At 46.0% G+C, this 20,732-nt stretch overlaps 1 protein-coding gene across 4 annotated transcripts in view; it reads left to right on the top strand.

Moving 5' to 3' along the window:
• SLC2A9 (solute carrier family 2 member 9) overlaps positions 1 to 20,732 on the top strand; it is a 263,570-nt gene that overhangs the window by 99,543 nt on the left and 143,295 nt on the right. For all 4 annotated transcript variants that reach the window (XR_015767801.1, XM_028089207.2, XM_028089200.2 and 1 more), the window contains one exon: positions 7,172 to 7,317. Coding sequence is in view for 3 of the 4 variants with exons in the window: in XM_028089207.2 (XP_027945008.1) it covers positions 7,172 to 7,317 (146 nt within the window). In the remaining variant the exon portion in view is untranslated. The remainder of the gene's footprint in view (positions 1 to 7,171; positions 7,318 to 20,732) is intronic.

Here is a 20,732-nt window from a genome sequence, read left to right on the forward strand (position 1 = left end):
ATATAAAGATTGGAAAAGATGAACTAAAACTGTCATCTGTCACAGATGTCATGAATGTATAAACCATCTAAAAGAATCTATAAACTTCAGAATGTGTGAGTGGAGTTTGTTGCCAGGGTCTCTGGATAAAAGGTCATCATACTTGTATACTTGTAATACTAAATGCAAAGTTATCTTTCCATATAAGGTCAATACACTAGAAGCAATTGTATTTGTAGAAAATGAAATTTATAAGCTATACCATTTAAAATGTTATAAAAACCATTAAATACCTAAGAATAAGTCTAATGGGAAATGTGCAATGTCTCATCTCCTTATTATCTACAAAAAGTCTATGAAATATTGTGGAGAAAAATTAGACACATAAATGGGAAGTATTCCATGTTCATAAATTGGAAGACTCCACATTATAAAGGTGTTCCCTCTGTATTGATCTGTAGATGCAGTGCAAACCCAAGCAAATCCAAGCAGGTTTTGTAAAATGGAAATTGCAAGCTGCTTCTAAAATGTATATAGAAATGCAGAGTGCTGAGAATTCATGAGATAATCTTCCAGAAGAAAAATGGGAGCACTTAATCTACTGGATATCAACACTTAGAGAGTTACAGTGGTTCAGACAGTACAGATTGGGGCAAAGACAGAAAAATAGATCAGTGGAAGAGAGATGAGACTTCTGAAGTTGACCCATACATATATGGATGCTTCCCTATGGCAAAGGGGTGGCTGGAGATCTGAAGGGAAGGGATGTCTTTTCAACAAATGCTGGTCAGATCAGTTGGAACCCCCTGGGGTTGGGAACTGCAGATCCTGGCAGGCTGGTCCTCAGCTGTGATTGTGCTTTATGGGAACGGGCTCTGGTGGTAGCTTGATGGGGCCTGCAGACTCCAAGAACAGAGCAGATGTGCATATACACCTGTGTTTTTGTGCTTGGAAAATTGTATGTGAAATTTGCTTAAAACAGAATGCTTTTATGTGTTGCATCTTTCCGGAAACATGGATTCTTGGGGTAACAAGGAAGGAAAGCACTCATCTTGGCAACCATAAGAGAACCTTTTTGCTTATGTGTATGGCCATGAAATTTCTACAGTGATAGCTTAAGTTACCATTTCTACAGCTTAGCTGTTCATGTAAAGCAGAGGTTTATGGTTCAAGAGTTGGTATGTGTATTTCTCTGCTGCCGTTCCTCCTTGGGGAATTGTCTTAGGGATAAAGCACAGACTGCACTCTCCAAGATGGCAAATGCTACATCTATATCAACACTCCGACATTTTCATTCCATTCAAAATGAAACTTGAACACTGCTTTACCTCATATACACAATCCCACATGGATTGTAGCTCTAAAGATGAGAGGTAAAACAGTAAATATTCCAAAAGATAACATGCAATATAATCTTTCCACCATTTTAGGATAGGGGAAGATTTCTTAAACAGGAGAGAAAAGCACTAGTTTAAAGTAAAAGAATTGATAAATTGGAGGATGTTAAAATTCAAGACCTCATACAAAAAAAATCAGTTAATGAAAGGACTAACCAGAGAGAGCAGAATATTTGCAGTGAATGAAATTGACAAAGGGCTCATATACACAACACATTAAGAACTCCTACAAATCAGTAATAAAAAGACTGAAAACCTCTTACAAAAATGGCTAAGAGATGGAACGGGCATCTTCAGAAAAATGGCCAAAAGATATATAAAATCATATTAGTATTCCTCAAATGTTAAAAACAGAACTCCCCTATGATCCAGTAATGACAGTCTTGGGTGTTTACCTCCAAAATACAAAAACACTAATTCAAAGGGATACATGTGCCCCTATGTTTATAGCAGCATTATTTACAATAGCCAAATTACAGAAGCAGCCTAAGTGCCCCTCGACAGATGAATGGATAAAGAAGATATGGAATATATACACAATGGAATATTACTCGGCCGTCAAAAAGAATGAGTCTTGCCATTTGCAATGACATGGATGGAACTAGAGAGTATAATGCTAAGTGAAATAAGTCAGTCGGAGAAAGACAAATACCATGGGATTTCACTCATATGTGGAATTTGAGAAATAAAACAAATAAGTGAAGGAAAAAGAGAGAGACAAACCAAGAAACAGACTCTTAACTCTAGAGAACAAGCTGAGGGTTACCGGAGGGGAGGTGGGTGGGGCATGGGGGGAATAGGAGCTGGGGGTGAAGGAGGGCACTTGTCGTGATGAGCACCGGTGTTGTATGGAGTTGTTGAATCACGATATGGTACACCTGCAACTAATGTCACACTGTATGTTAACTATGCTGGAATTAAAATAAAATAAAATAAAATAAAATAAAATAAAATAAAATAAAATAAAATATCTCAGTAATGAAGGAAATGCAGATGAAAACCACAATTGCTGAAAATTAAAAAGACCAATAATGCCAAATATTGGCAAAAATGTGGAGCAAAATGTATTTCATACATCTCTCATAAAGGTGTAAATTGGTGTGATAATTTAAGGAAATTGGCTTTATTAAAACTGAACAAATGTATCTTATGGTTGCAATGTATATATAAACTTGCATAAGTGTGCCCTGAAAGACTTGTGTAAGAATGTTTATGGGGCACTATTAGCGTTAATCCTAAACCGGAAAGCACCGGAGTGTCCATCAATAGGAAGGCGGATGAAGTGTGATATCCTCACATTTTGGAATACTACACAGTAATAAAAACAAACAAATTACAGTTTCATGCTACAACATGAATGCATTTCACATGCATGAAAAGCACAAGGAGATGAGAGACAAACACAGCCCTTACGATTCCACACACGGAGCTTTGGTGATAAGCAGTCAGGCTGGTGGTGATCTTTGGGGAGAAGGGGAGGATGGTGATTCTGAAGAAGTGCAGGGTGGGGGGCTTCTGGGGTGCTGGTAGAATAGGTTGATTCTTGACCTGGGTGAGGGTTGCACAGGTGTGTGCATTTTGTGATGATTCCCCAGACTGCACTGTGCAATTTAAAGATATGTGTCATATTTTCATTTTCAAAAGTTAAGACTGTTATATTCAGTAAAATGCTTTCGACTGGACTCAAGTTTTTCTGCACTCCAGTAGGAAAATGCACATTTCCAGTTGTCCCTGAAGTGTCTCCTTCAGCCTCTCTGATTTCCCTGGAGAATATTTTCTGAGGTCCCTTCTGCTTTTCAAGAGCTTAGAGCTGCTGCTCCAATTGGACTCTGGGAGGAATCGGGAAGCTAAGCTCACGCCGTGTGAGGGAATGTGTCCCTGACCACCCCTCGCGCACCATCGAGCCATGTGCCCCGAGGAAGGGGAAGGCCTCGGAAGTTGTAGCAGGCTCGGTACATTGGAACTGTTGATGTTTTAGCTGAGAGCGGGGGGCACGCTGCCCTCTGCTTGCTTCTCAGTTTCTGCCCCCTTCCAGCTGCCCACTGGGGCCTGCTCCCGTGGACCACAGTTGCAACCGAGGACCAGCCTGGCAGGGGTGTGCAAGTCCCAGCCACTGGTGCCCCGCCACTCGGCCTTTCTGCAGCCTCGATTAAATAAATTAACAGTAGAGCGACAGTGGCGTGGGGACCCATTCAGTACATGTCGGTCAAGCACCTGTCCTGGGGCTGGCACTGAGCTCTCACGAAACTTCACTGTGGCTTCGGGTGGGGGAACCGGTGGTAAAGTAAGTACCAGACTAGGTACTTTCAGGAAGCGCTAAGTGCTGGGAGGAGCTAGGACCGGATGCAGAGACAGAGAGCGCTGGGAAGGGGCCGACTGCAGCAGGTGGTCAGGGAAGGCCTCAGTGAGGAGGCGCGCTGCTCTCCTGGGGCCACAAACTGGGGCGCCTCGAACAACAGAAGTGATGCTGTCAGAGTTCTGAGGCCAGAAGTCCAAAACCGGAGGGAGAATCTGCTCCATGCTCTGCCCTCCTGGCATCTGGCAGCTGCCAGCCACCCTTGGCCTTCCCTGGCTTGTGGCAACACCACTCCAGTCTCTGACCCCACCCTCACACGGCCTCCTTCTCTGTGTCTTCACATGGCCTCTTAGGAGGACCCCAGTCACTGGACTTAGGGCCCACCCTCATCCAGGATGAGCTCACCCTAACTTGATTACCTCTGCAGACAACTTCCAAATGAGGTCATGTCCAAGGGGGTAGTGAGACAGGAAGCCTGTCGGGGTCCAGCTTAGGGGGTTCTGACAATCCAGGTTCCAAATAAAGAAAGCAACAAAGGCCAATATCCCACAGTCAGTATGCCCACGGAGCGTCTAGTAAACCCCAAGGCTGGAGCCCCTGGGGTGGAAGAGTGGCAGGGGATTGGAGTCATAGGTTGAGAGAAGCCACTCAGTGGTGTGGGATGCCTGGTGCAGCACCACGGGCCTCGGATGACCTACCCCCTGGTTTGCCTGGGACTCGGGGTGTTCCTGGTGCACAGGACTTGCAGTGCTAAAACCAGGACAGTCCCCAGCAAACTGGGGGGTGGCGGCTTTCGTGTAGACCCCCTCCTCATTCACCGGCAGTTTAGCCACAGCATCTCATGTTGCCATGTCATTTCACGACAGGCTGGTAAGAACAGTCACCATTTATTGACAGCCTGCTGTATGCCGGGCACTCTGCTAAGCATTTCACACACATTCCGTGTGTGCCCGGCTCCTGTATGAAGGAGGTATTATTACCATCCCATCTGTGGCCCCAGGCCCTTCATCATGACCATGCCACCTCTTTCCCACAGCCCTATCATTTCTCATTCGTTTTTTGAGGGACGATTAGCCCCAGTGGGCCCGAGGAGCATCAGGGAAGGGAAGCTGACTGTTATTAAGTGCCTGTCAAGTGACCACACGTGCGGCCAGACCCTTACATGTAATAACGTCCTTCCCACTGCACCAGAAATAGACAGCAATTACTACCCTCATTTTTATAGGTGAGGAAGCTGAGACGAGGAGAAGCTAATTGACTTGATCGAGGTCACCTGGCGAGGAAGCCAGGGCTCTGGGACTTGAGTCCTCGTACGTCTGTCCCTCAGTTGCACTGCCCCCTCAGCAGCAAGGTGCCACGCTGGTCCGTGGTCAGCCAGTGTTTCCATGAGCCCAGCTGCTCTCAGTGCGTGTGTTTCCGGTAGAAACGCAAATATCCTCTGGCTTATGGTGTGACTTTGCCGCTAATTCCCGTTTCTTTGTACCTTAAGTGTCTTTGCCTTTCTGGTGAGCCAGGAAAAGTTATTCTGGGCTGAGATGCAGTGAATGAGATCCTCAGTTTATTAACTGGGCCATGTATTCCCTCTACTAGTTTTTTTTTGAAGGAAGAGCCTCCCTGACGGTTAACAACTGGGGTGCATTCAGCTTCACTGGAAGCACATTGATTGGTACCCAGAGTGTTTCGGGAACCATGCTAGAGGCATCAGGAGGCCAGGGCAGGAAAGAAATGTTTGATGCCTTCACAGTCTGGTGGAAAACTAGACAGTAAGAATTAGTGCCACCAGCACTGCTTTGTAGAGCCCTGCGTGATGAGGGAAGCGTGGGGCCAATCCAGTCTCAGGCCCCCAGCAGTCCTATGAAGTGAGGTTCAGTTCTCATCCCCATCTGTGGAGAGGGAAACCGAGGCTGAGAGACCCTAACTCTCCACCCAAAGCCTCATAGGGAGGCTGTGTGGCTCCAGAGTGTGCCGTCTGTGCTCCCAACGTGCCATGAGTCAGCCTGGGACAAGTGCATTTGTAGTAGACAAGTAGCCTGTGAAGGGCTTTGAGAATAGCCGTGCCCAGCTGCAGGTGGAAAACTTTCTTGAAACCGACACGCACTCTATAAAATGCTGTAAAATGGGTAATACAGCGTCTGCCTGACCTGAGTGCCATGATTTACATCAAGAGGCACTGATGTAAAGCTAGTGGGAAGAGCTCAAGTTCTAGAATCATAGACCTGATCTATTGGGCAAAATAATCCCTTTGGGGGTCCCTGAACATCACTTGGTGATTTGGGAAAGTCACTCCATCTGTGCCTCAGCTTCTTCATGTTTAGATTAAGGATAATAATAGTATATTTACTTCAATGAGTTATTATAAAAATATATAATATACATAAAGAGATAAGAAGGATCGCTACTACTTGGTAAGCACTAGATAAGTTGTCTGCTAAAACCACCATTACCATGCACTGACACCTCCTCCACCATCACCTTCACCCCCATCACCACCACCATCACCTTCACCCCTATCACCATCATCACCACTATCACCTCCATTACCACCATCACCACCACATCCTCCTCCACTACCATCACCCCCACCATTATCACCAGCATCACCACCATCATCACCATCACCACCAGCACCATCACCACCACCTTCATCATCATCATCACTGTCACCACCACCACCACCACCGTCACCACCACCACCATCACCACCATCACCTTCACCTCCATCACCATCACCACCACCATCACCTCCATTACCACCACATCCTCCACGACCATCACCCCCACCATTACCACCATCACCATCACCACCATCACCACCATCACCACCATCACCACCATCATCACCACTACCGCCATCATCATCACCACCACCATCATCACAACCACCACCATCACCATCACCACCATCACCACCACCACATCATCATCATCATCATCACACCACCATCACCATAATCACCACCACCATCACCATCACCACCATCACCACATCACCACCACCACCATCATCACCATCACCATCACCACCATCACCACCACCACCAGCACCACCACCATCATCATCATCACCACCACCATCACCATCACCACCATCACCACAGCATCATCACCACCACCATCATCATCACCACCACCACCATCACCATCACCACCATCATCACCACCACCACCATCATCACCACTACCACCATCATCATCACCACCACCACCACCACCATCACCACCATCACCACCACCACCACCATCATCATCTGTTTCCCTTTCTATGAAATCTACCTCCCAACCATACCTTATGGACGACAGGATACAGGGCATGTGAAAGCATCGGCCGTCTGTGCAGATGCTGGGAGTGATGTTGTGGCTATCCTGCTGTTCTTGAGAGGGCACGGCAGAGGGAAGGGCTCTGACTAGTCTTCCTTGAGGATGAAGGCCATCTCACTGCCCAGGGTACTCCTCCCTTGGAGAAGACAGCCCTCTCACGGCTGCCATGCTTCTTTCACAGGCATCGCCCTCAGCGCACTCCCCATGTACCTGAACGAGATCTCGCCCAAGGAGATCCGTGGCTCTCTGGGGCAGGTGACCGCCATCTTCATCTGCATTGGCGTGTTCACCGGGCAGGTGCTGGGCCTGCCTGAGCTGCTGGGAAAGGTAAGTGTGGCTTGCCTGCTCACCTTGACCCTTCTCATTTCTTGCCATTCTCTCAGTTCCCTGTGTCCCTTCCAGGACCAAGGGTAGTCGGAGGTGAACCCTGCCTCCAAAGTCTTGTCCCTGTGTCTCGGGATTCCTGAGCATTCAGGCCTTTCATTTATTATTGGAGAACAGTTATTGAGTTCCTTCGATTGTGTCTTCTTTTTCATTTTTTTAGAACATAAACAATACATAACAAATGCAAACCTTACAGAATGTTCAGATCCACCCACCCAATAGCTATTGTCTGCAGCTCAATTTGTATTGAGGTTTTCTTCTTTGCTTATACAAACCTATATAAACATATATAGTTTTTAAAATGGAACCATGCCATGCACATTGTTCTACAGCTTGCTATTTTCATTTACTAGAGCTGGGGCATCTTTCCAAGATGTTTTGCTTTGTTCTACCTCACTCTTTCTTTCTTTCCTACACAAATATGTGGTTGCACAGTCTTCTGTTTTGGGAAGCGGGAGGGCCTGACTTGGAATCCCAGTTCAACAGTGTACTTGTTGTGTGGCCTTGGCAAGGAGGAAAGCCTCACCCAGGGTGGGGAGGGTGGCATCAAGGAAGGCTACCCAGAAGAGGTGGTCTCTAGATGAAGCCATGCAGCTGAGCAGGAGTTAGGCAGGTAAAAATGGGGTTTGGAGAGAAGACGTTGCAGAGAGAGGGGTAACAGAAGAAAAGGCCTGCGATGAGAACTGGCCCTGCCAGGATTCAAATACCTTGAGGGCTGAGGGGAGAGCCTGTGCAGGGAGCGTGAGAAGCGAGGTGCCTGTTCATTGAGCCCCAGTAGATTTCGTCCTGCTGCACTGGGGAGCCCAGTGGTACTTGAGCAGGGCAGTGATGTGGCCAGGTCCAAGTTAGAAGGTGGCTCTGGGGGTAGGGATGGTGTGGACATGTGGACTGGGGCGGGAAGGGTCGGAAGGGAAGGGAGGACCTGGCAGAGACTAGAGAGAGGGACCGAGGCGGTGGCCCTGGGGAGACGGGGAGGGGATGGAGTCCACAGACTTGCTGCCTCCCTGTCCCACCAGGACGAGGGAAGAAGAGCCTGGCCTTCCCACGCACCCTGGAAGATTGGAGGGAGGGAGGAGATGAACCACTGGTGACGGTGGGATGTCCACTGCCCCCCATGGTCTGGTGCTTGGACAGAGCACATCTGGCAGACCCTGTGAGCTGCACCCCTGCAGGGGGAGGTGGCAGTTGGAACAGACATGACAATGTGCACGTCACACAGTAGTGATTTTTTATGCCATCCAAACCCTCACAAGCTTCTCTGTGAGTGGCTCACCTCTGCAGTTGTGGACGTGGAAGCTGAGAGACGTGAGGTCAAGAACTGACTCCTATAAACATGGAGCTGAAACCAGGCCCCCGGTCTGTCTGCTTCCAGACCCACAACTGGGTCTTACACAGCTAGGAACAGGACACGCTGGGCTCCCTCAGAGTGTAAGCAGGATTCTGACACTGATTCTGATGTGCTGGTTCTTTCCCCACATCAAGCAATTCACACCAGCCGGGTGTCCTGCAATTCAGCTCAATTCTGACACCATCTACCTGGACACGGCGTCAGACGCCACGGGGTCGGGGCTCAGTCCCACGAGCCTGTCCCCACTTCAGATGCCAAATGCAAGTCCAGGTGGTCACCTGCGCTTCTGACCGACTGGCTATAAATCAGTGGTTCCTACGATCTCCTCCTTGGGTTCGGTTAACTGGTTAGAGCAGCTCACAGGACACAGGGCCCCAATCTACTTGCGAGATTACTGGTTTATCATAAAAGGATAGAACTCAGAACTGCCAGAGGAAAGAGACACATGGGGAAAGGCATGCGGAGGGCATGGAGGTCCCTGCCTTCTCCCCAGTGTCACTCTCCCAGAATCTCCCATGTTCACCAACATGGAAGCTCTCCCAACCCCATCCTTTGGAGGTGGGGGCGGTTGTGGAGGCTTCATTACAAAGGCAGGGTTGTTGAGATCATTGGCCATTGGCGACTGAACTCAATATCCAGCTCTCTCCCCTCCCTGGAGGTTTCAGGTCACTTGGTTGCTTGGCTCTGATGGCACCCAGCCCCCATCCTTAGATGCTGTCCAAAAGTCACTGCATTAACATAAACTCAGGTGTGGCTTAAAGGGTCTTTGTGAATATCAAGACACCTTTATTACTCTTATCACTTAGGAAATTCCAAGGGTTTTAGGAGCTCTGTGCCAGAAATGAGGAAGACCAAAGATATGTTTCTTTTTATAAATCACAATAAGACCGTAAGAGCTTAGGTAGGGAGAGTACAGGACCCCTTTATGCCTGAGCCTTCGTGACCCTAGAGCCAGCTTCTGCCTCATTCAGGGAAGGTTAATAAGCAGAGGAATCAAGCATGGCAAGATAATGGGAGCTGGGTGACATTTATCACTTAAAAATATCTTCCAGTGTTTCCTAACGCTTTTTATTGTGTTAAAATATGCATAAGATTTAGCATTTTAACCATTTTGAAGTGTACAGTTCCATAACATTGCATAGGCCTTTTTACACTTCACCTGATCCAGGTCACTGCAGAAGCATCTGCTTCTCATCTTTCATTATCAACCCTTTTGGGTTACTATGGCCACAGTTTTGTTTTTCTCTTTTGCAAAAGCAAAAACAACTCACACTTTACATCTGTGGTTGTCACATGCGTGATGATTTCTATAATTCATGTGAGCATGGTGGAAAGAGTCTCCTTACCAAGGTGAGATTCCACATTAAAGAGACTCTTGCTTTTTGTTTTTAAAATTTTAAAAATTGTAAAAGTCAACATATGTGTGTGACAAAAATAAAAACAATGTAACAATGACAGCCTCTGTCCCTTAAATGTAAAAATGTGTTTTAAAGTCAACAAATAGGACTGTTGTCCTCCCAGACTGAAAAAGTAAACGAATATCTGCCTCCATAGAGGCTAAGCTTTTCTCTTTCAAGATAAGTTCCAACTCTTCATCGCACTCCTCGATTCAGCGTCAGGTCCTTCCTGCCACTGGGAGCCTGTCTTAGCTCAGGCTGGGCAGCTTCCAAACAAGAGAGTTTGTACCCCACAGTTCTGGAGGCAGGAAGTCTGAGATCAGGGGCCCAGATCTGGAGAGGGCCCACTTCCTGCCTTGTGGGCCACCGCCTTCTCACTGTGTCCTCAAATGGGGAGAAATCCTCTTTTCCAGGTCTTTTCGGATAAAGGCATTCATCTTATTTGTAGGGACTCTACCCTCACGACCTAATCACCTCCCAGGGGCTCCATGTCCTAACATCATCACCTTGGGGTTAGGTTTCAACATGTGAATTTGTCAGGGGGGTGTGGGATGCAAACATTTCATCCATAACAGTTCCCTTGGTCTTTCTTAAACCTCTGTCTTGTCTCTTCATTCACTCACTCCTTTACCCGTTCGGCACATTCTTGAGTATTGAGTTGGCTGCTGGAGCTACAGCCTTGGGCATGTACATGAACTAGGTATATCCTGACATTTATGATGCTCGTGGTCTGCAGGGACCGTGTGACCCTGGGCAGGTCACCACCTCCGTAAGCCAGAGTCCTCCTTGGTAGCAGGCATGCTTGCAAGTCCCAGGTCCCCAGGCTCCACTCCAACATGACTTTCCCTGGGGAACATCTCTGGCAAACAATGACACTGTTCAGCATGTCCCCGGAACGGACACCTTACGCAGGAACCTGTCCCATGCTATCATTTCTGTTTGCTTCTGCCTCTTTTCCATCCAGTAGATCTTGTCTTACTGATGTGTATGTACGTGAAATCCAGAGGTTGCAAGTTTATTCCCTCATTCAGCAAATATTTAGAAAGCTGCTCTGTGCCATGTGTTGGGCTGGTTGCTGGTGGCCATGCACAGAGGAGATCAGACACCAGGACTTCCCCTTGGGGAGTTCACAGGAAAGACAAGTAACCAAAGATCACCAGCATGGTGGGTGAAAGGTAGGGCACTGTCCTAGAGCAGGGTGCCAGGAATGGTTGGTTTTCCTGTTGAAGTGACACTGAAACTCCTGCCTTGAGGATTAGTAGGATTTACCCAGGCAAGGCTGATGGAGGGCGAGAGAGGCAGAGGCGGGAGAGTGTTCCAGGTAGAGGGGACAGTGTAAGTGAAGGCCCTGTCATTTGTGCAGAGGCAGAAGCCCCAGAGGGACTGGGGCACTGAAAGGAAAAGTGGGGGGGCACCGGAATGGTATGCAGGGCCCACATCCCGTGGGGCAGGAGGTGCACGTACTGCGAGTACAATGAAGGGTGCGCAAGATGAGGGGGTTCGGTGGGGCTGTGGCAGCTGGGGGGACGTGCCCTGTCCGGTGAGAACAGCTGCTGCTGTTTCCATGACAGATACTGGGCTGCAGCTGATAGATTTTCTGATTTCCAAGAGAAGTTAGAATCCAGGTATTTATGCCGTATTTCTTGATTTTTAAACATTGGAAACCTTAAAAAAACAGTTGACGTTAAAAAAACAATCACCTTCCATTCGTGGGTGGGACCCTGCCTGTGGGCGACTTTTCACACCTTGATGGGGGAGCAAGAGCACCTGTGGAGGCTTATCTTTATTCAAGAGCCCTGAGCAGTCGTCCACAGGTGGAAGTAAGGCAACAATAGGATAAGATGTGCACTTGAGAAAAAGACGCCTGGGTGGCTCCGTCAGTTAAGTGTCCACCCTTGATCTCGGTTCTGGTCTTGATCTCGGGGTCATGAGTTCAAGCCTCGCATTGGGCTCCACACTGGGCGTGGAGCCTACTTAAAAAAAAAAAAAAAAGACTCAGGCTGCCGTATGGAGAGAATATTAGACCCCAGCCAAACCCAGAGAGACTGCACTGGTCCAGTGGGGAGACGGGAGCTTGGATTAGAGTTGTGGCAGTAGGCACAGGGACCAGCAGATGGGTTCGCTTGGTGAGGGGTGGGGCGCGGTGTCCAGGGGAGGAAGAGTCAGGGTAAGTCCTGGTGTCTGGCACATCAGCTAGGTAGAAGGCTGTACCAGATGCTGAGATAGGGAGCCCTGGAGGAGAAGCAGCTTTGCAGGGGACAAGATGACAAGGTCACTGAAATGAACTGCCCAAGTCACAGAACAACTTGAAGGCAGAGCTGATTTGAGGACCCAGGGACCTGGATTCCCAGCGCCTAGATTCCCAGGCAGGGGTACCCCTGCAGCAACCAGGCTCGCAAGCCTGGTGCTGACCAAAGGCGCAGTGCCCAGGCCCGCCCCTGACCCCGAGCCAGCTAAGAAGATGGCCCATTGCTCCCCATAGGCTGTCCTTTCCCATCAGGCTGGATTTTTCCACAGTCTTGGACCTGGCTAGAGGATATGTAACTCAGTAAATGCCTTATTTTCAAAGCCATGCTCCAGGAAGATGGATACTGGGCTTCTGGCACAGGGAGGAATGTCTGATGGAAACTTTTCATTCATCTCTGCGGGCATTTATGATATTCTGGCTACGTGAGACCCACAGTTATTTCACCTGAGTGTCAGAATCTCATTTTCTCTGTTTTCATTGTATTTCTCATTTATCTTCAAAGACAGAGACAACTGAGCTTGTGAGAGGGGGAAAAAAAAAGTTAAGAGAGCAGGACTGTGTTTCCATGCAAGCCGTTGCTTTGAAATGCAGGGGCTGGAGGAAGTGGTGGGAAGGCTTTAAGAACAGACCGCCAGAAGGCAAGACAGGGAAGTGAATGTAGGAATTAACACTTGCGCTGTGAATTTAGTCAAAGACACGTCATAAACCGTGTGGGATTTGAACATTTATGTGACATTTTATGTTTCCAAAGGATATTTTAAAAACATATTAATTAGCTATTTCTCCTGCATTTGAGAAAGAAGAAAGGAACTTGGATGAAAATTGTAGGCAGAGATGCAGGAAGACAGGGGGACCACGTGGGGCCATCAGTGCATAGTTCATCTGCCTCGGGGAGGGGCATCCTTTCTGCGCGAGCTAGCAGGCCAGGGCAGACCAGGCGGCGCTCCCAGTCCATCATTGTTCTCGGGGCACACACCACATACCACTTACATCCGTTTTGTTCTTTTGTAGAAATATCTTGTGCTCGGCTCAGAACATTTGAAAAACATAAAGAAGGAAGTAAAACCATTTGAAATTCTGGCATGTTAGGGGAGGCAGGTACTTTGAGTATTTTGCTCTATTTCTATGTTTCTATATATTTGTTATGCAGTAGTGATTAATACTGTGCCTAGCTTTGTGTTTTGCTTTTAAAAAATCACCACCATATCAAAATCATTTCTGTATCTCACTAAGGATTCTTTATAAGCACACTTGTAAAGTAGCGTAAATAAACGTTCAGCAACAGCATCATATTCCATCACAAAGGTGCACTGTGACTGTTTTCCGTTACTGAATGCCTTAGCCTTTTGAATTTTCACTGTGAATAATATCGAAACAAATACCTCTTTCATAAATCTTTTTCTTTAAAGTTTGTATCTAAATTCCAGTTAGTTAACATACAGTGTAATATTAGTTTCGGGTGTACAATATGGTGGTGATTCAGCACTTCCGGTGCTCATCACGGCCAGTGCACTCCTGAATCCCCATCACCTATTTAACCCTCCCCCCATGAATCTTTTAACTCTTTCCTGTTAACTTACTTGACTTTTATGATTATGATGCATCCACACCGTTGTATCCAATATGGAAGAATGTGGAAAATAAGAACATTAAACTATATTTTACCATTTCTGGAAAAAGATTCTAACAATTTTTAATTTTTCTTGCCATTATTTTTAATCATATAATCTTGCAACACACACACATTTAGTTCATTTTTATATGCTGATTATATTGCAACATTATGTTGTGAATAGGCATTGACATTATTTGGCACGATAATTTTCATAATTGTACAGTACTTTATGAGTTACTATAGTCTGTTTCATTGTTCTTTTATTTTCTGGTAGTTTGGATTGTTTCCAGTGTTTATTAGTGAAACACTGCAATTTGAAAACTTGAGATGAATAATCCTCTCCATAAATCATTACTCAATTCTCTAATTATTCATTCCAGAAATGGAAGCAATAGGTCAAAGAATACGAATTTACTTAAGGCTTTTTTTTATGTTCAATTAGCCACTGTATAGTACATAGTTTTTTGATGTAGTGTTCAATGATTCATTAGTTAAGTATAATACCCAGTGCTCATCACAGCACGTGCCCTCCTCAATATCCATGATCCTGTCACCCCCTCCCCCCACCCACCTCCCCTCTGAAATCCTCAGATTGTTTCCTGGGGTCCATAATCTCTCATGTTTCATCTCCCTCTCTGATTGCTCCCCCTTTGGATTTCCCTCCCTTCCCCTACGGTCCTCCGTACTATTGCTTTTGTTCCACATATGAGTGAAACCATATGATAATTATCTTTTTCTGCTTAACTTACTTCACTTAACATAATCCCCTCCAGTTCCATCCGTGTCAGTGCAAATGGTGGGTATTCATCCTTTCTGATGGCTGAGTAATATTCCATTGTATATATGTACTTCATCTTCTTTATCCATTCATCTGTTGAAGGGCATCTCAGCTCCTTCCACAGTTTGGCTATTGTGGACATTGCTGCTGTGAACATTGGGTTACGTGTGCCTCTTCTTTTCACTACATCTGTATCTTTGGGGTCAATATCTAGTAGTGCAATTGCTGGGTCATAGGGTAGCTCTATTCTTAACATCTTGAGGAACCTCCATACTGTTTTCCAGAGTGGGTGTACCAGCTTGCATTCCCATCAACAGTGTAAGAGGGTTCCCCTTTCTCCACATCCTGGCCAACATTTGTTGTTTCCTGATTTGTTAATTTTTGCCATTCTAACTGATGTAAGGTGGTATCTCATTGTGGTTTTGATTTGAATTTCCCTGATGGCTAGTGATGTTGAGCATTTTTTCATGTGTCTATTAGCCATTTGTCTGTCTTCTTTGGAGAAGTGTCTGTTCATGTCTTTGGCCCATTTTTTGACTGGGTTATTAGTTTCTTGAGTGTCGAGTTTGAGAAGTTCTTTATAGATCTTGGATACCAGCCCTTTGTCTGTAGTGTCATTTGCAAATATCTTCTCCCATTCTGTGGGCTGCCTCTTTGTTTTGTTGACTGTTTCCTTTGCTGCGCAGAAGCTTTTCATCTTGATGAAGTCCCAAAAGTTCATTTTCGCTTTTGTTTCCCTTGCCTTTGGAGACCTGTCTTGAAAGAAGTTGCTGTGGCCAATGTTGAAGAGGTTACTGCCTATATTCTCCTCTTGGATTTTGATGGATTCCTGTCTCACATTGAGGTCTTTCATCCATTTTGAGTTTATCTTTGTATATGGTGTTAGAGAATGGTCAAGTTTCATTCTTCTGCATGTGGCTGTCCAATTTTCCCAGCACCCCTTATTGAAGAGACTGTCTTTTTCCCATTGGATATTTTTTTCCTGATTTGTCAAATATTAGTTGACCATAGAGTTGAGGGTCCATTTCTGGAGTCTCTATTCTGTTCCATTGGTATATGTGTCTGTTTTTGTGCCAATACCGTGATGTCTTTGTGATACAGCTTTGTAATATAGTTTGAAGTCAGGCAAGGCTTTTTATGCATACTATCAAATTTTTCTCCTGAAAGGCTGACTTTCCCACCAGCAGTGCTCAAGAGCATAGGTGTCACTATACCTTTGTCATCCGTAAGCATTTAAATAACTCTGATATCTTATAGGAAAAATAATCACATTATAATATTATTTTGTGTTTATTAGTGAGATTAGATGTTTCATACGTGTGTTAGGTTCCCATTGGTGCTATAAGAAATTACCATAACAGAGGGGCACCTGGGTAGCTCAGTCGATTGATCATCAGACTTGATTTCGGCTCAGGTCCTGATCTCAGGGTCGTGAGATTGAGCCCTGAGTCAGGCTCTGTGCTCAATGGGGAGCCTGCTTAAGATTCTCTTTCTCCCTCTCCCCTTGACCCTCCCCCTGCTCATGTGTGTGTGTGCTCTCTCTCTCTCTCTCAAATAAATAAATAAATCTTAAAAAAAGAGAGACAGAGAGAGAGAAAAGAAGTGACCACAACAGAGACTAAGATGTATTCTCTCATATTCCTGGAGGCCAGAAATTCAAAACCAGTTTCACCGGGCCAAAATCAAGGTGTCAGAAGGGCTGCATTCCCCCCGGAGGCCCAAGAGGAGAATCTGTTCCCTGCCTCTTCTAGCGCTGGCGGTTGCTGACACTCCTTGACCTGTAGCATGACACCCTAATATCTGCCTCTGTGTTCACATGCCCTCCTCCCTCCTCTCTGTGCTCACATTTCCCTGTGTCTCCCTTGTCTAAGAATACCTGTGATTGCACTTGGGGCCCACCCATGTACTCCAGGACCGTCTCCTCATCGGAGATCCTTAAGTACAAAATCATTTTTGCCACGTAAATTACTCCCAGGTTTAGACTGTGGATATCTTCTAGGAGGCGCTTGCTGGGCCAACCCCGATGAGCTGGTTTCCAAATATTTATTCTGTAAATGGTCTGTATAGCTATTGATGCTTTTCTTTTACCTGACAATCATTTACTGGGTGTGTTGTAATATTAGAATTTCTTATATTAAATCATCCTTCCATTCCTGGGATACATCTTCCTTGGTGGAATATTTTTATATGCTGTTAAATTTGATTCATTCATATCTTGTTTAGTATTTACATACTTAGGTCCATAGATGAAATTTGTCTAGAGTTTTTAATGTTTTTTATCTTTTCATCTTTTGCTCTTTCTAAAGCAGTTTTTGTAACATTAGTTGGTAGTTAAAGCATCAAAAGAACTCACTAGTAAAACAGTCTCAACCTAGTTTTTCAGGAAGAAATCCTTTGAAGAAACTTTATCAGCTTCTTCTTTAATAATCTAATCTATTTTCTCTTGGGTCAATTTTGTTAATTTCTGTCTTTTTAATTAAGTTATGTATTTCATCGACACTTTCAAATATGTATGCAGATATACATACAACTATGTAAGTTTTAACATCCTCCATGTCTATATGTCTTCTCACTCAATTTAGTTCTACTTACTGGATTTTGCGCTCTCTCTCTTTTTTTAAAGATATCCAAGTGGTTGCCTCTAATTTTATTTGACAGACTAAACTCTGTTATTCATTTTACTGCTTTCCAATTTTATTAATTTCTGCTTTGTTATTATTCATACATTTTCTTTGAACAGAGATTTGCCAACATGCCTGAGATTGTCATATGCCACTTTCTCAATGTGATTGTTTTCTAAATAATTTGTCATTTTTATTCCATATTCAGAGCAATTCATTATTTCGAACAATGTTCAGAGCAATTCATTATTTCGAACAATGTTCTCAATCCTCAAGTAGATGTGACTTTGTTATTGTCATTCCTTGCCAGTTTTGTTTTGTCGTATAAAGAGAAAGCCATCCATTGTGTCTCCCGTTCTGTGGCTGGTTTGTGATCCACCTGAGTAAACATTCCATGTTTGCCTAAGGACAGTAGCTCTTTCTTATACCATTATCCCTACAGACGTGGCATTACAAAATGATCATTATTTCATCACAGCATTATTGCTGATCTACAAAATACAAAGGATCTCATGTCAGAAAAAATTCCCCAGGAGATTAAAAAATGTGATTCTGTAACAGAAGAATGAACTCCAAAGGGAGGGTCATGGAACAGCTCCAGCTGCAGCATAGTACAGGGTGGTACAGTGTGGTGCAGTGTGATACAGTGTGGTGCAGTGCAGTGTGGTGTGGTGTGAGTGGTGCAGTGAGGTACAGTGCGGTGAGGTGTGAGTGGTGCAGTGAGGTGCAGTGAGGTGTGAGTGGTGCAGTGAGGTGCAGTGAGGTGTGAGTGGTGCAGTGAGGCATAGTGTGGTGCAGTGCAGTGCGGTGTGAGTGGTGCAGTGAGGCATGGTGCGGTGCAGTGCAGTGTGGTGTGAGTGGTGCAGTGAGGTGTGCAGTGCACTGTAGTGTGAGTGGGTGGTGTGGTGCAGTGTGGTGTGAGTGGTGCAGTGAGGCATGGTGCAGTGTAGTGCGGTGTGAGTGGTGTAGTGTGGTGCAATGTGGTGTGAGTGGTGCAGGGAGGCGTAGTGCAGTGCAGTGTGGCATGAGTGGTGTAGTGAGGCATGGCAGGGTGTGGTGCAGTGTGGTGTGAGTGGTGCAGTGAGGCATACCGGGGTGCGGTGCAGTGTGGTGTGAGTGGTGCAGTGAGGGGCAGTGCAGTGGGGTATGAGTGGTGCAGGGAGGCGTAGTATGGTGCAGTGCAGTGTGGTGTGAGTGGTGCAGTGAGGGGCAGTGCAGTGGGGTATGAGTGGTGCAGGGAGGCGTAGTATGGTGCGGTGCAGTGTGGTGTGAGTGGTGCAGTGAGGGGCAGTGCAGTGGGGTGTGAATGGTGCAGTGAGGTGTAGCATGGTGCAGTGTGGTGCGATGCAGTGGGTGTGTGGGTTCCGGTGCCAGGCTTCCTGGGTCTGCATCCCAGCACCAGCACCCGTGAACCGTGGGATCTTGAGTAGGTTCCAAAACCTCTCTGAGCCTCTTTCCTCCCCTCTTCAATGGGATTACAGTGGCACCTGTTTCATGGGGCTTTCGTAAGATTTGAGAAAGGAAACACACATCAATCACTTTGAACAGGGCCTGCAGCTGGTGCCAAATTGATGTCAGCCAATATCTCATGTAATTCATGAATCAGTACTTGGGAATAAGTATTATTATTTCTGTTTTACAGATTTAAAAGCTCAGCCTCAGACAGGTTTAATAATTACCCAACTGACTGCAGCAGGAAGGCAGTGGAGCCTAAGTTTCTTGGCTTTGAAGCCTGTGACCTCTTTGCAGTAGAACCGAAGTCCTGACTTGTTTTAGGGGAACTCAGGAGGATGTCCCCAAAGCTTAGAGTCCTGGGATAGGAAGCCAGGCAGGGCAGTCCTCTTCAGTCTCCTATTTTTCTCAAGTGGACCCAACCGCTGAGTGCGTGAGAGCACTTACTTTCTGTAAGCTTTTGATCCAGAATTCTCTGGACCTCAAGCCCTGGAAGAGGAGAGAGCTTGATTTTTATGAGAATATAAGGGGAAACGTATTCATCTATGCTAAAATAATTTCAAGCCCCAAACAGCCCAACATTTCTCCTAATAAGGATCTTTATTCTTCAGGGACTTTGAAATCACACCTTTCCTCTTTGAAATGAAGAATCTCATTTTGGGCATGACCCAGCTGCTTTCTATAGGTGGGGAAAACATTCAGCTGGGTTGGGAGCAGCCACATGATGAATTTCCTTTGAAGGCAAACAGGAAACAAGAAAACTGGAGCCTTTCACCTCTGCATTCATCCCTCCCTCCAGAGCTCCACACAGGTTTGATGTCTGTGCTCCTTCAGATGACATTCAGAGACCTGAATCTTCTCTTTTACATAATTTAGCCCTTTTCAGGTGGGGCAGTTCGAGTCCAGTTAGCTTCCAGAGTCAGCTGTAACTCATAGTCTGCCTCTTTGACAATAGGAAAAGGAATTAAGTTCTGTGTGGGAAGCGGTAGAGCTAATGTCTGACGACTGTGACGATTAGGGTTTATTTGGTGAGAGCCCACAGCCGTGGTCAAAGTGCTGCCGTTCTGGGCTCCTCAGAGTGTGGTTCCTGCCCAGACCAGTTCCTTCCAAATCTGAAACTCTGGGGTGCAGCTCAGCAGTCTGTACTTTAATGAGCCCTCCAGGTGCTTCTGATTCCTGGTCAAGTGATTCAGAGCAAGGACCCCGAGACCAACACCCAGGTTAGGATCTCAGCTCTACCCCTCACTAGCTCTGTGACTTTGGGCAGGTTACTTACCCTCTCTGGGCTTCGGTATCTTTGTTAGTAAAATGAGGATAAGTGTGCATAGCTCACAGAGTTGTGAGAATTTATGTTCTCAGGACAATGCCTGGCACATGGGAGTCAGTCCCTCAGTATTAGCTGTTTCGTTTCCCTGTGGGCATGGTGTGTGCTGGACACTTGACATGCGTTACTCTTTCCTGTGAGCCTTCAGAGCTGGTTGTTCTCAGGTCAGTCTTCCCCAAATAATCCCTTCTTAGAGGCTCTCTTTGTCCCTTTTCGGAGTCAAGTGGTCCTTCACCTGTTGGTCTTCCCCGGGAACTGAGGTCAGAGATCTCATCTTTGAATCATCCTAGGTCTGACCATGGTGTCGGTGACACTGAGATGCTCCCTAAATGTGGAAGGAATGCAAAACCTTCCTTGACCTCCGAATGATGAAGAATACCCCAATTCATGAATTTTCTTTTTTTTCCTTAAAGATTTATTTTTTAGGGAGGGAAAGGGCAGAGGGAGAGAATCTCATGCAGACTCCCTGCTAAGCATGGAGTCCGATGTAGGGCTTGATCTCACAGCCCTGCATCAGATCCTGAGATCATGACCCGAGCCATAACCAAGAGTTGGATGCTTAACCAACTGTACCC

Source organism: Eumetopias jubatus, unplaced genomic scaffold (genome assembly GCF_037043125.1).
Source record: "Eumetopias jubatus isolate StellerSeaLion01/CBP00866 unplaced genomic scaffold, mEumJub1_p1.0 scaffold_2, whole genome shotgun sequence".
In the NCBI taxonomy this organism is placed as follows: Eukaryota; Metazoa; Chordata; class Mammalia; order Carnivora; family Otariidae; genus Eumetopias; species Eumetopias jubatus.